The 14,407-nt window shown below is 37.1% G+C and overlaps 1 protein-coding gene across 1 annotated transcript; it reads left to right on the top strand.

The window, feature by feature from the left end:
* The first annotated feature begins 6,423 nt into the window (after positions 1-6,423).
* LOC139154167 (olfactory receptor 11G2-like) lies at positions 6,424-7,380 on the top strand. Its single transcript, XM_070728600.1, has one exon. The coding sequence runs from the start codon at positions 6,424-6,426 to the stop codon at positions 7,378-7,380; it is 957 nt and encodes a 318-aa protein (XP_070584701.1).
* The last annotated feature ends 7,027 nt before the right edge of the window (positions 7,381-14,407 follow it).

The raw sequence follows: 14,407 nt of genomic DNA, 5'->3' as shown, positions 1-14,407 counted from the left end.
AAATGATGTATATAAAAGGGATAAGAATGAGGAAATGAAACAGGAGGTTGAATAATATTTATGGTGTTTTTGAACTTGTGTTTTTGAATAGCTTAAAACAGGTATGTCAACAGGGTTGTGCTTGACCTTGGAGAACAGAGAGGACATTGGGTGTAACTGGATGGAGGGCGTGGCCATGATGGGAGTGACATGGAGCTCATGTCGGGGGCACCTGTGGTGGTCAATTTTTAAGGCAGGACTTCCCTGAAACACTCATTCACTCTCATTTTTATCTCATTCCTTCCTTCCCTCCCTCCTTCCTTCCTTTATTCCTTCTTTTCTTTCCCTCTTCATTCTCCTTTCTTCTTTCTTTCTCTCTTTTCTTATTTTTCCTTCTTCGCTCTCTTCCCATCATTCCTTATTTTTTCTTTTTCTTTCCTCTTTCCCTCTCTCCTTTACTGTCTCTTCTTGGATGCTCAAATGCAAAAGGGGAAATATTTATCCTTTGTTTCGTTTTGATTTCAGTTTCTCTTTATAGCCCACTGCCAGTGAAAATGGAGCTTGGGGGTTGTGGATGCGCTCCCCAGGCTCCGTTTTCGCTAGCTCAGGCACCATGGCCCACTTCTTTGCTGTCTCCAGACCAGCCCATGGGCCAGGTCTAAGTACCTTGCAGGCCAGATTCAGTCCATGGGCCTTGAGTTTGACACCCATGGTTTGAAAGCTGGATAATTAAATAGAATATATTCAATTCAATTGTATTAGACTAGATTGGATTAGATGATGCAATATAAAGAAAAATGTCCTCACATTCGCCAATAATTTTGCCAAATACAAAACAGAATAAAGAAAACCACTTCTTAAAATATTAAGTAAGTAACTTCATTGTTAATTGTTGCTCCCATTTCAGCACTGATTTGACTGGTGTATTCATCAAAATGTCCAAGTGAAATAGAAAAATGCAATATAATAATAATTTAATTTAATAATAATAATAATTTATTAGATTTGTATGCTGCCCCTCTCTGAAGACTCTAGCGTTATAAATAAAATGAAAGAGATTATTTGCTCTTTTGATCATATAGTTGTTGTAGTACATAAATGGATCTTTGTCTCTAAAGTATGACAGTTTCACATCATGTTGTCTCTGACTCATGTCCACATCTCTTTTCGAATGAATTTTTAAAATCCCATGAAATTACCTTTAACATAGCTGATCTTCTGAGTGCTCTGGAACTAGATGAATGAGACTTTGAGCACTCCTCCTCCATTGTATTATGTTTTGTTTAAATTTAAAAAGAGGAGAAAGGGGACCTCTTAATATCTAAATAAGGGGAAGGGGAAGGCGGAAAGGAGAACAGAAGCTCTGACATGATAATGCTAACGCCAAGTCACAACTAGGACTCAAAAACCTTAAAAATGGATTTCAACTATGCACAGTACCCATCAAAGAGTCTAGAGGTTGAACAATATTGTTAGCATTGGAAAAATGATGATTGGAATGATTGAATGCTGAGATTTACCTGATGAGACAGGGGAAGGGGGTTGAAAAACTTCAGGAGACAATGATATTCCCTACCAGTAGTTAAATGCCTTCTTAGCTTTGATGTAAAATAGCAAATTAAAGAAACATCCTGTGAGGCTGAAAACCATCATGTGGAGTTAGAGACTTTGGCCTGCCACAGTAGAATAGTATTACAGGAACTGGGAGGGGTAGTTGCATGAGAGGAAAATTACTAGCCACAACAAATTCCTTTCTTAGAGTCCAAGGTCATATTTGTTCTGCGTCAACAGAACAAGGAGGTAGTCATTGAAATCCCTGCACTCAAACTGGTCCTTGTGATGAACTGGTGGCTGTGGGGACGGGGGATGAACCTTAACCTGGGTGGGAACTGGAAGGAAGTTAGTATCGGGATTGGCAACAGCGTGACCAATATGGCTCTGTTAATAAATCAAATCTTGGATGAGAGAATTGGATTTGAATCTGGTTTATTTCCCAGATGCTATTTGTGGGGATGACACATCCCTACTTACACACATTCTTATTTGAACTGGCCATGAAAAATGTTCATTCTACAGATTTGAACTTTATCTTGCAATAGGTATAGTGTAACAAAAATATAGAGGTAAGGTAAGAGTAGACTACTAGCTCAGGAATTCTGGGTGCACAGATCATAAAGTTGCAATAGTTGCCCACCAACAAAGGAGAATATTTGTAGCTCAGGGTTGAAAGGAGGAATCCTTGGTGGTCTCTGAGCATAGTTGTTTTCTTGCAAATGTTTCACTACCCAGACTCTGTGACTAGGTAACTAATCTGGCACTGATAAAATCACCTACTTTGGGTAATGAAACATCTGCAAGGAAACAACCAAGCTCAGAGACCACCAACTACCCCCTCATAGTAGTCCATGTCTAGAGGGAGGAGATAACTATTTATTGAGGAATCCTTGGTCTGAGCTTGCTTGTTTTCTTGCAGACATTTCATTCCGTAAACTAGATACCATCAGCAGCGTTAGTCCTTGCTCAAGTCATTGAGGAGATTTTGACTTTCTGCCAAAGGATTTTTCCTAGATACAGAGTCCAGAGTCTATGAAATCCTGTGGAAGCAATAGATAAAGCTACTTTAGGATCAAATTGTAAAATATGGACTTCAGATCACACAACAATTGGTATGATCTAAGGCAATTCTGGGGATTAGGCAAAGTATTTCCCTCTTTCTGCCATTTCTAGCATAGGCATAAAAGCCAGTAAAGGAAGCAAATATTATCAATAATTCAATTTATTCAATTCAATTTATTAGATTTGTATGCCGCCCCTCTCCAAAGATTTATTTTGCTGACCAAAGATTACTCTTCTTTACTTTTGTTGAAATGCTGACTATTATGGGCAAAAACACACATCCTTTACACCTGATTTTACACAGCAGATGAAGAATGAAATTAGGATAGTTTCTCAACTAGCCAAATAATTCTCTATGAATCCTCTTCTGGGACCTTTCTATGTTTGATTTACCTAATTAGTTTGCCACCGTTGGAAACCATTGATTGCCAATAATTTCACTCAAGCCCAGGGAATTCCTGCGGCTGCAAATCTCCCAAATTGATCCCGTACATTCAGTCTGACAACTTCAAAGACCACATGTTTTGTATTCTTCTATTTTTTAAAAAAATTGCTTGTAAGTATTTGCAATTCTCTACTGGATAAGGAGTGTTCAATTGGTGTTGCCAGAAGACGTTATAAATGAGTGGCAGGGGCTTTTTACAATTAAACTGTTCATACCAATATTTAGATCCATGGACTTGCTTAACGCAAAAAGGACTTGTTAGCTGCCAGTACAGTCAAATCAAGATTGATGGCTCCATAGCATTTGTCTATTCAGATGGCTTGTATCTATTTTGCAGCATGCTTCTGGAAATTCAGAATCTTAACTTATATTGATCTGATACGTAAAGATCATTTTATTTATACAGCCTGATTCCTCATTCACCGGTTGAGAAGAACAACAAGAACTCTACCACACATTCTCATCCTTTGGATGAAGGAAAAGAACTAAGGTACATGATCATAACCTGCCTGGAGAGAAAGCAGCTCTAATATTTATTAATAAGTTTCAAATTCTTTGAGAGATAGCTATGTGCAGTATTCAGTTTAGAAACAATCAAAATAACCTTCCCTTGGTTTATTCCTTTGCCACAAACTTTTTTCATTCATAATGGAGACATTTCCTTGGCTGATAAATTGCATCAGGAAAGGCTTTGTAGTATATCATTCCCCATTTTTGGATTAAAATACAATTTCTAAGGAAATTGTTGAATGGAGGAGGAAAGTGACAATCTATATCCATAGTCTAAGACTGGGTAATTTCTGTTGTCCTGTCAGTAAAATTTAAAAACTAAACCTGAAAGTAAAATCTAAAAGTTAAACCTAAAAACTGCTCAACTAGAGGTTATGGCTGTTAATTTAACTGTGCAATTCCCCAATTCAGGAAAAGGACTTTTAATACATTAGGAAACAGCAAAGTGGCTAACAGCAATGTAATGCAAATATTGGATTTGATCAGAAGGCTCACTGCACCATTCTAATATGTAGCCTGTTGAGTGACAGGCACCTGCAGTTTGAAGAAATGAATGTTGTGAGCTCCCTGCTTAATTTAATTCTCTCTCTAGTTCCTGTTTCCTGGAGCAAAATTGAGTTGTAATCGTCTTGCATTTCTTCCAGTTCTTCTTCAGGGTAGTAAAATTAGATCTGGCCCTAAATCTGATAAATGTATTCCTGGATATATCGCTCACAACTAGAAAAACACTGTGATAGATAAGGAGATGGAACGATGTTGTCTCCAATTCCCTCACTGTATCACAAGCTCTAACAGTTAATTACTCTGATGCAGTAATATTGCTAAAGAACCTCACTTACTGACTACTGGTAGATTTATTAAATGTCTCAAGGAAATAGCCTTACAATTTTTGACTCTGGGCAGTTATTTATTTTTCATTGGCCCTCTCTTGTTCTTGCCTCACTCCTCTTCCCAGGACCAGGGGTGAATTCCTCCCAGTTTGGACCACTTCGCCCAAACCGATAGTGACTCACTAGTGATGTCACAATGATATCATCAAATTGGATTTATCGGTGCCAGTCCATGGATTTTGCCATCTTTAAAAAAAAATAATATATTTTTTTAATTATTTATTTTCTTTCTGACCATACACAGAAGCCGAGTTCTAGCACTATGCATATGGTCACCATCTTTTTTTCAGCTTCAGGGGGTATTTTCCAATTTTTCTTACTTGTGCATGTATAGGTGCACACAAAGTATGAACGTGGCCACATGGTTTGGAAGGGAGCAAACTGGCAGCAAGGTAAGTTGGAAACCACCCCTGTCCGAGATAGCCTTTCTGGTCAAGCCTCAGCTTACACTGCACAAGAGTATAATCTTATCATATTATCATAGAATCATAGAGTTGGAAGGGACCTCCAGGGACATCAGGTCCAACCCCCTGCTCAATGCAGGATTCATTAAACCATCCCAGAAAGATGACTGTCCAGTCTCTGTTTGAAGACCTCCAGTGAAGGTGAGCCCACCACCTCCTGTGGCAAACTGTTCCACTGGTTTATCACCCTTATTGTTAGAAAGATTTTTCTGATATCTAATCTAAATCTACTCCCTTGCAGTTTCATTCCATTGTTTCTAGTCCTTCCTGTGCTAATGAGAACAATGCTGATCCCTCTGCTCTGTGACAGCCCTTCAGATATTTGTAGACAGCTATCAAGTCTCCTCTCAGTCTTCTCCTTTGCAGACTAAACACCCCTCGATCCTTTAACCATTCCTCATAGGACGTGGTTTCCAGACCACTCACCATCCTTGTAACTCTCCTTTGAATTTGCTCTAGTTTATCAATGTCCTTTTTAAATTGGGCCCCCCAGAACTGAACACAAGTGTGGTCGTACCAAAGTACTATAGAGAGGAATAATTACTTCACGTGAACGAGATTCTATGCTCCTTTTGATGCATCCCAGGATTATGTTTGCCTGTTTTGCTGCTGCTTCACACTCTTGACTCATGTTTAATCTGTGATCTACCAATACACCCAGGTCCTTCTCACCTGTGCTGCTGCTCAGACATATTCCTCCCATTCTATAAGTGCTGTTTTCATTATTTTTGCCCAGATATAGTATCTTGCATTTCTCTGTGTTAAATACCATTCTGTTAGTTTCAGCCCATTGTTCAAGCTTGTCTAGATCTTTTTGAATCTTATCTCTAATTTTTAATTTTAGTTTTAAATTACAATAAATGGAATTGATTTCAGATGCATTGAAAGCTTCTGAGGTTTGGTGCAGCTTAAGCATTTTGTTAAAGGCAGCTTCCACTGAATGCTATCCACTGAAATAGAAAGTGAAATTCCATTCAATTTATACTTTTGTAACTTTATTGAAAGATGGTCCAGTGTTAGCAGGCACCGTGCTTGAAAATTTTTAATGATACCCTTAGAAGACATCCATGTTGCCAAACTATTTATTCATTTATTTATTTATTATTTGTTTGTTTGTTTGTTGTCACGTACGTATTGGTGGTATACAAAGATATATTTATACACATGATACTACTAAATGAGAAACATTAGGAGAGGAGATGGAAGGCACTCCGATGCGCTTGGGCATGCCTCTTACTCAGTGATGGGCTACCAAAATTTTTACTACCACACTGTGGACATGGCTTATGCATTTTGTTTCAACATCTTTCAGTGCAAATTGGGTGCTCTGGGGTGGAGCTCCAAATTTTGCTACCGGAACTGCGTTCCTGACTGTTCCCATAGGAGCCCATCACTGCCCTTACTTTATTCTGAATTTGATAATTCAAGGATCAAACATCTTAGAAATTTGTCAGAATTATTTTGATATATTTGATGATCTTGAACAACGTCTAATTATGACATCTTCTTCTGATTTCAGATGGAGCTGACCAATGGGACCACAGTCCAGGAATTCGTTTTGCTAGGCTTGGATAGTGGACCACAAAAACGGTTCTTCCTCCTTATCCTTTTTAGTATTATATACATCATCACATTAACTGAGAACGCCACCATTATCATGCTGGTAAATGTAGATGCGCAATTAGCAGAACTTCCCATGTACCACTTTTTGGCAAACTTCTCCCTGCTAGAGATTTGTTACGTGACTACTACAATGCCCCGTATGCTCTTTGATCTGGCTTCTCCTCAAGGGATCATCTCTTTCAAAGCCTGTTTCATTCAGTTCTACATTTACTACTCCCTTGGCATCAACGAAACCTTCTTCCTCTCAACCATGGCCTTAGATCGCTGCCTGGCCATCTGCCACCCACTATATTATCCAACAATTATGTCTCCAAAGAACTGCTCCAAGCTTGCAACTGGTTGCTGGATGACTGGGTTCTTGGCATATGCCGCTCCCATAACTTTGATCTCCAGATTGTCCTTCTGTGGCTCCAATGTCTCTGACCACTTTTTGTGTGATCAAGAGCTCCTGACCTTAGCTTGTCCTCCACTTGGAAATGTTCCGTTTGTCCTCTTTTCCTTGAATATTTTGCTCATATTAGGCAACTTTATATTTGTAACTATTTCTTATGGCATTATCATTGTCACATTGATCAAATCCTCTAACCAAAGTAGCAGGAAAAAAGCCTTCTCCACCATATCATTCCATCTCATGGTGGTGGCCCTTTTGTATGGTTCTGTGATAGGAATGTATGTAGCTCCAAATGGGAAAACTCAGTCACGTACTGCTAAAATAGTCGTTGTCTTCTACACTGCCATTACGCCCTTTCTCAACCCTATAATCTATTGTCTGAGGAACGATCAGGTGAAGGAAGCTCTGGGTAGAGTTCTCAGAAGAACAGAGCTATGGCTGAGAAAGAACATGACAATCTGAAAAGGGGATAGAAACAAGAAAACAAAATAACAAGTTCAAAAATATTTATAGTGCATTTTTAATTGATTTTTAGAATAAAACCCAATAAATAATTTAGAACTATTTGCTCAGAATTATTTGTTAAAGTGATGACTAAGCATTCTGAGGAAAATACCAGATTGGAAAGAAAATGTTGTGTCCAGAGGACAGTTAGGCCTTGTACCCGCCCCATATTCCTTGGGCGGGAAAATACTAGTAATGTGATTGGTTGGCAGCCCGGCTTATATATAGCTGCCAGGCATGGCCATGTTCTGTAACCGTTACTCCTCGTTAATAAAGAACAGTTATTTACCATAAGAATGCAGTCCTTCATTCAAGCAAAGATTCAACAGAAAAGATAGAAGAGAAAAAATAGTAATTTTTTAAATATACAGAAAATTGGACTCTTAAATCAGGAAGACATGGTAGTGGGATATCATTTTAAAATGCTGGAATTATTTACTTTAAAAACTTATCCTGCTTTTATAATTGTGTAGTGAGGGGGTGGAAAGAATAAAAGGAGGGCTTGGAAGGAAAGGGTTGTTTTCTCTCCTTTTCTCTCCATCATTTTTTCATCCCTTTCTCTCTTTTTCTCTCTCCTTTTTTTCTCTCTCATCTCTTTGGAACTGCCACCATACACTTGAGTCTTATCATATAAGGTGGACATGCCTAGAAGGAAAAATTACTGGACAAAGATACATACCTGGCTGGTAAAGATGATAAAGCAGCATATTGATTTAAAATCAGAAATATTTATGTTGGGGATTTTACCTGAAACCTATAGTAAAGGAAATGCATATCTAATTATTCATATATTAACTGCAGCCAGAATTGTATTCACACAAAACTGGAAATGTGAGGAGATCCCAACTGATAAGAATGAAATTAAGAAAATATTAGAATGTGCAGATATGAATATATTAACGCTTGCAGTTAAGGAGAAAGAAGAAACAGAATATTACATGATGATCATGTGGTTATTATTTTATCAATGGTTGGAGAATAAAAATGGAAGTTAGATATAGAGGAAGGAGATTACTGAGATTTAAATAAACTAAGTGAGAAATAAATGATGATGATGATGATGATGATGATGATGGCTGTTCGGATCATTATGAATAGAATAGAATATAATTTTATTGGCCAAGTGTGATTGGACACACAAGGAATTTGTCTTGGTGCAGATGCTCTCAGCGTACATAAAAGAAAAAGATACATTTGTCAAGAATCATGTGGTACAACACTTAATGATTGTCATAGGGGGCAAATAAGCAATGAAGAAACAATCAATATTAATAATAAATTTAGGATACAAGCAACAAGTTACAGTCATACAGTCCTAAGTGGGAGGAAAAGGATGATAGGAATGATGAGAAAAACTAGTAGAATAAAAGTGCAGATTTAGTAAAAAGTCTGACAATGTTGAGGGAATTATTTGTTTAGTAGATGGTGTTTGGGGAAAAACTGTTCTTGTGTCTAGTTGTCTTGGTGTGCAGTGCTCTGTAGTGATGCTTTGAGGGTAGGAATTGAAACAGTTTATGTCCAGGATGTGAGGGGTCAGTAAATATTTTCCCCGCCCTCTTTTTGACTCTTGCAGTATACAGGTCCTCAATGGAAGGCAGGTTGGCCTTATGTTTAATGTTACTATTATATTCCAGTTAGAAGGTATCTTAAGAGTGAAACATGAATAGCTTTAGTATGTTAAATATTAGTATTGCAAGATTAGAGTATTAATATCAATGTAATGAATGTTGATTATTACTGCAAAAATATATTTATACCCAGTGGAAATGTTGCTTAATGGAAGATTGAATTATTACATTAATATATACATACATACATACATACATACATACATACATACATACATACATACATACATGCATACATATATACATACATACTTACATACATATACTGTATATCAAGAATTGTCCTAAAAATGCAAGTTCCATGTATATTTATAAATGAAGAGGCAACAGCCATTGCGATCTCCATAACATTTAAAATTTATTAAAAACTACTAAAATTAACTAAGCTTTTGTTAGTCTTCTATTAATCTCATCAGAGTGTTAGTGTAGTGTTCCATGCCCGTATTCATCCAAAATTGTCCTAAAAATGTGAGTTCCAGGTGTATTTAGTAGTTTCAAAACTACTAAAATTAACTAAGCTTCTGTTAGTTCTCTACTAACGTCTAAGATTTCTAGAGTAGCGTTAGTAGAGTCCTCTACTAATGTCTAAGAGTATTAGTCCTCTACTAACATCTCAGAGTGCTGGAATAGCATTCCATGCCTGTATTCATCAAGAATTGTCCTTATACGTAAATATATAAGGCCGAAATAGATCTATCCTAGTTTCCATTAATTTTCAAATTCAGCAAAAAACAAAACAAAACATGTGACACATACACATAGAATTGTCGGCTATCAATAAAATTAACTGCCTTGGAAATGGCCCTGGGTTGGGCCGAGAGGCAAATAAGGAGCTGTGATGTTCCTTCAATACACCAGGGTGATTCGACACAAAAATATGTAACCCTTCCCTGGTGCAGAGCTGAAGGGATTGGATACTGTAGCCTAGAGGATAATTCTCTGCCTTTCAAGGCAAAGGTTGCAGGTTCAAGTCCCACTGGGTATGGCTAGCTGATGAGGCCAAAAGAAGGCCGAAATAGATCTATCCTAGTCTCCCTTAATTTTCAAATTCAGCAAAAAAAAAAAAAACATGTGACATATATATGTGTGTGTGTGTGTGTGTGTGTGTGTGTCACATGTTTTTTTGCTGAATTTGAAAATTAAGGGATTATGTTATTTCTTTATTCATTTGTCCAATTCACAAATACATAGGAAGAAAAATAGACATGTAGTAATATATATAAGGGTAAAGTGAACTTAGAGGAGAGGATATATGAAAGAAAGAAAATATATATGATAAGTGAGAGAAAGGAAAGACGATTGGACAGGGGACGAAAGGCACACTAGTGCACTTATGTACGCCCCTTACTGGCCTCTTAAGAACCTGGAGAGGTCAATCGTGGAGAGTCTAAGGGAGAAATGTTGGGGGTTAGGGGCTGACACAATTGAGTCAACCAAATCACCTCCATTATATATATAATTCAAAAAAATAAATTAGAATATATATGCATATTCTAATTTATTTTTTTAAATTTTATTTATTTATTTATTTTTCTTTTGTGCATGCACAGAAGCTAAGTTCCAGCACTTCGCATGTGGTCACCATCTTTTTCTCAGCTTTTGGAGTTACTTACTTTCTTTCTTTTTTACTGGGCATGCACGCATGCAGAAAGCATGCACATGTCCACATGGCATGGAAGGGAACAAACCGGTAGCGAGGTAAGAGGAAGGGGGGGAAGGGGAGGGAAAGAAGGATGGTCAAAATTCAAAGTGTTGGTTATGACCTATAAAGCCCTTCATGGCACCGGACCAGATTATCTCAGGGACCGCCTTCTGCTGCACGAATCCCAGCGACCAGTTAGGTCCCACAGGTCCCATCAACTAAACAATGTCATTTGGTGGGACCCAGAGGAAGACCCTTCTCTGTGGCGGCCCCGGCCCTCTGGAACCAACTCCCCCCAGAGATTAGAATTGCCCCCACCCTCCTTGCCTTTCGTAAACTTCTAAAAACCCACCTCTGCCGTCAGGCAAGGGGGAACTGAGATATTCTTTCCCCCTAGGCCTTACAATTTACACATGGTATGCTTGTATGTATGTTTGGTTTTATAATAAAGAGTTTTTTAGTTGTTTAGTATTGGATTGTTACATGCTGTTTTTTATCACTGTTGTTAGCTGCCCCGAGTCTGCGGAGAGGGGCGGCATACAAATCCAACAAATTAATTAATAAATAAAAGAAGGGAAGGGAAGGGGAGGAAAGGAAAGGAAAGGAAAGAGGGAGGGAGGGAGGAACACCGAAAGAAAGAAAGAAAGAAAGAAAGAAAGAAAGAAAGAAAGAAAGAAAGAAAGAAAGAAAGAAAGAAAGAAGAGAATAAATTGGAGAAAAGGATGGGACCCTTTAACAGAAAAGGGGAAAGGATATCACATCTCAATGTAGGGGTGGATGAGAAATAAAGTCATTATTGGCCGTGTCTTCTTCAACAGAATTCATTTTAAGATTATTACTAGAGTACTATAGAAACACAACTACAACTCCTATGGGTACATTATTCTCACAACTTTCTTGACCTAGATATTTTAACTCAGAGTCAACACTGAATAATCCTGAACACTGAAAAACATGCAGTGTCTTCATGCCAACTATAGCCAAAGTAATCTATTCCATATGACATAAAATATAGATGAAACAAGAGATGATAAATACTGCTACCTCTTCAAAACGTGCTAGACAAGGAAATCAAAACTATCGACATGAACATTACTTGTTGAAATTGAGATTTTGACTTTCTGCCAAAGGGTTTTTCTTAGATACAAAGTCCAAAGACTTCTATGAAAATGTGTGGAAGCAACAGATAAAGCTACTTTAGGATCAAATTGTAAAATATGGACTTCAGATCACACAAGAATTGGTTTGATCTAAGGCCATTCTGGTCATTAGGCAAGGCATTTCCCTCTTTCTGCCATTTTTAGCATAGGCATAAAAATCAGTAAAGGAAGCTAATATGATCAATACTTAGCTTGCTGAACAAAATTTGGTTAAGATTACTCTTTTTTACTTTTATGGAAATGTTGACTATTATGGGCAAACACACATATCCTTTACACCTGGTTTTACATAGCAGATGAAGAATGAAGCTAGAATAGTTTCTCCACTAGCCAAATAATTCTCTATGAATTCAAATTGCATTCATCCTCTTCTGGGACCTTTCTATGTTTGATTTGCCTAATTTGTTTGGAAACCATTGATTGCCAATAATTTCACTCAAGCCCAGGGAATTCCTGTGACTGCAAATCTCCCAAATTTATTGTTTTTAATTGCTTGTAATTACTGTATTTGTAATTCTCTACTGAATAGTGTTGCCAGAAGATGTTATAGGCTTTTTGCTTTTACAATTAAACCTGTTCACACCGATATGATCCATGCTCTTGCTTAATGCAACAAGGACTTGTTAGTTGTCAGTACAGTCAAATCAGGATTGATGGCTCCATAGCATTTGTCCATTCAGATGGCTTGTAACTATTTTGCAGCATGCTTCTGGAAATTCAAAATCTTAGCTCATATTGATCTGATGCGTAAAGATCATTTTATTTATACAGCCTGCTTCCCCATTCATCACTTGAGAAGTGCAACAAGGACTCTAGCATACACTTTCATCTTTTCCATGAAGGAGAAGAACAAGATCTAAGTATTGCCCACAAGATCATATGCTGCAACGTCCTACCTGTCCGCGACTACTTCAGCTTCAGCCACAACAACACAAGAGCACACAACAGATTTAAACTTAATATTAACCGCTCCAAACTTGACTGTAAAGAATATGACTTCAGTAACCAAGTTGTCGAAGCATGGAACTCATTACCGGACTCCATAGTGTCATCCCCAAACCCCCAACACTTTACCCTTAGATTATCTACGGTTGACCTATCCAGATTCCTAAGAGGTCAGTAAGGGGCGAGTACAAGTGCACTAGAGTGCCTTCCGTCCCCTGTCCTATTGCTCTCCTATATCTCCTATACCTTTCTTCTATTCCTATATCTCTTCTTCTATTCTTTCATTGATATGTTCTATTATTATATCTTATTTTCTATTATTTCTTAGATATATTTTACTATGAGTATCTCCTCTATAACCTTCATCATGTATTTTACTATGTGTATATAGATATATACCCACTAAAACCCTCATTGTGTATTGGACAAAATAAATAAATAAATAAATAAATAAATAAATAAATAAATAAATAAATAAATAAATAATAAATAAATAAATAAATAAATAAATAAATAAATAAATGATCATAACCTGCCTGGAGAAAATGTAGCTCTAATATTTACTAACAGGTCTTTGAGAGATAGCTATGTAGAGTATTCAGTTTAGAAACAATCAAAATCATCTTCCCTAAGTCTATTCCATTGCCACAAACCTTTTTTTCATTCATTCATTTCATTTCATTCCTTGGCTGATAAATTGCATCAGGAAAGGCTTTGTAGTATTTCATTCCTCATTTTTGGATTAAAATACAATTTCTAAGGAAAGTATTGAATGGAGGAGAATGTTGACATTCTACATCTATAGTCTAAGACTAGATGATTTCTGTTGTTCTATCAGTGAAATCTAAAAGCTAAGCCTAAAAGTAAAATTTATTTATTTATTTGTTTGTTTGTTTGTCAAACAAATATAGAATTATAGTGTGTATTAACATAACAAAGTATAAAGGAGTGATAGAAAGATAATAGGACAGAAGGACAGGGATGTTAGGCACAATAGTTCACTTATGCATTACCCTAACAGATCTCTTAGAAAGGGGGAGAGGTCAACAGTAGATAATTTAATGTTGAAGATTTTGGGGCTTGGGGAAGAAACAACAGAGTCAGGTAGTGAGATCCAGGCATTGATCACTCTGTTGCTGAAGTCATATTTTCTGCAGTCAAGTTTGGAGTGATTTACATTTAGGGTTAGGATTAGGGTTAGGGCTGTTAATTTAACTGTGCAACTCCCCAATTCAGGAAAAAGACTTTTAATACAATAGGAAACAGCAAAATGGTTAACAGCAATGTATGGCAAAGCTTGGATTTGATCAGCAGTGTCACTGCACCACTCTTAGTGACAGGTGCCTGTAGTTTGGAGAAAGGGATGTTGTGAGCTCCCAACTTAATTTAATTCTCTCTGCTAGTTTCCTGGAGCAAAATTGTTGGTTTTCTATGTGATTTATGGTTTTAAGTGATCTTCTTCACTTCCTCCAGCATAACTGTGCTACAATGTATATTGAGTACATAATACAATGACTCCAATATAAAACTTATGCTTTTATTTCTTCTTTTCTCATTGAACTGGTTTCATATTTACACAAATAAACAACTTGACAGTATAACCATGTTTC

Source organism: Erythrolamprus reginae, chromosome Z, assembly GCF_031021105.1.
Source record: "Erythrolamprus reginae isolate rEryReg1 chromosome Z, rEryReg1.hap1, whole genome shotgun sequence".
NCBI classification, from domain to species: Eukaryota; Metazoa; Chordata; class Lepidosauria; order Squamata; family Dipsadidae; genus Erythrolamprus; species Erythrolamprus reginae.
This window is presented reverse-complemented; position numbering and strand designations above follow the sequence as displayed.

Coding starts and splice junctions, on each gene's coding strand:
- LOC139154167 (XM_070728600.1), top strand. CDS start 6,424: ATGGAGCTGACCAATGGGACCACAGTCCAGGAATTCGTTTTGCTAGGC.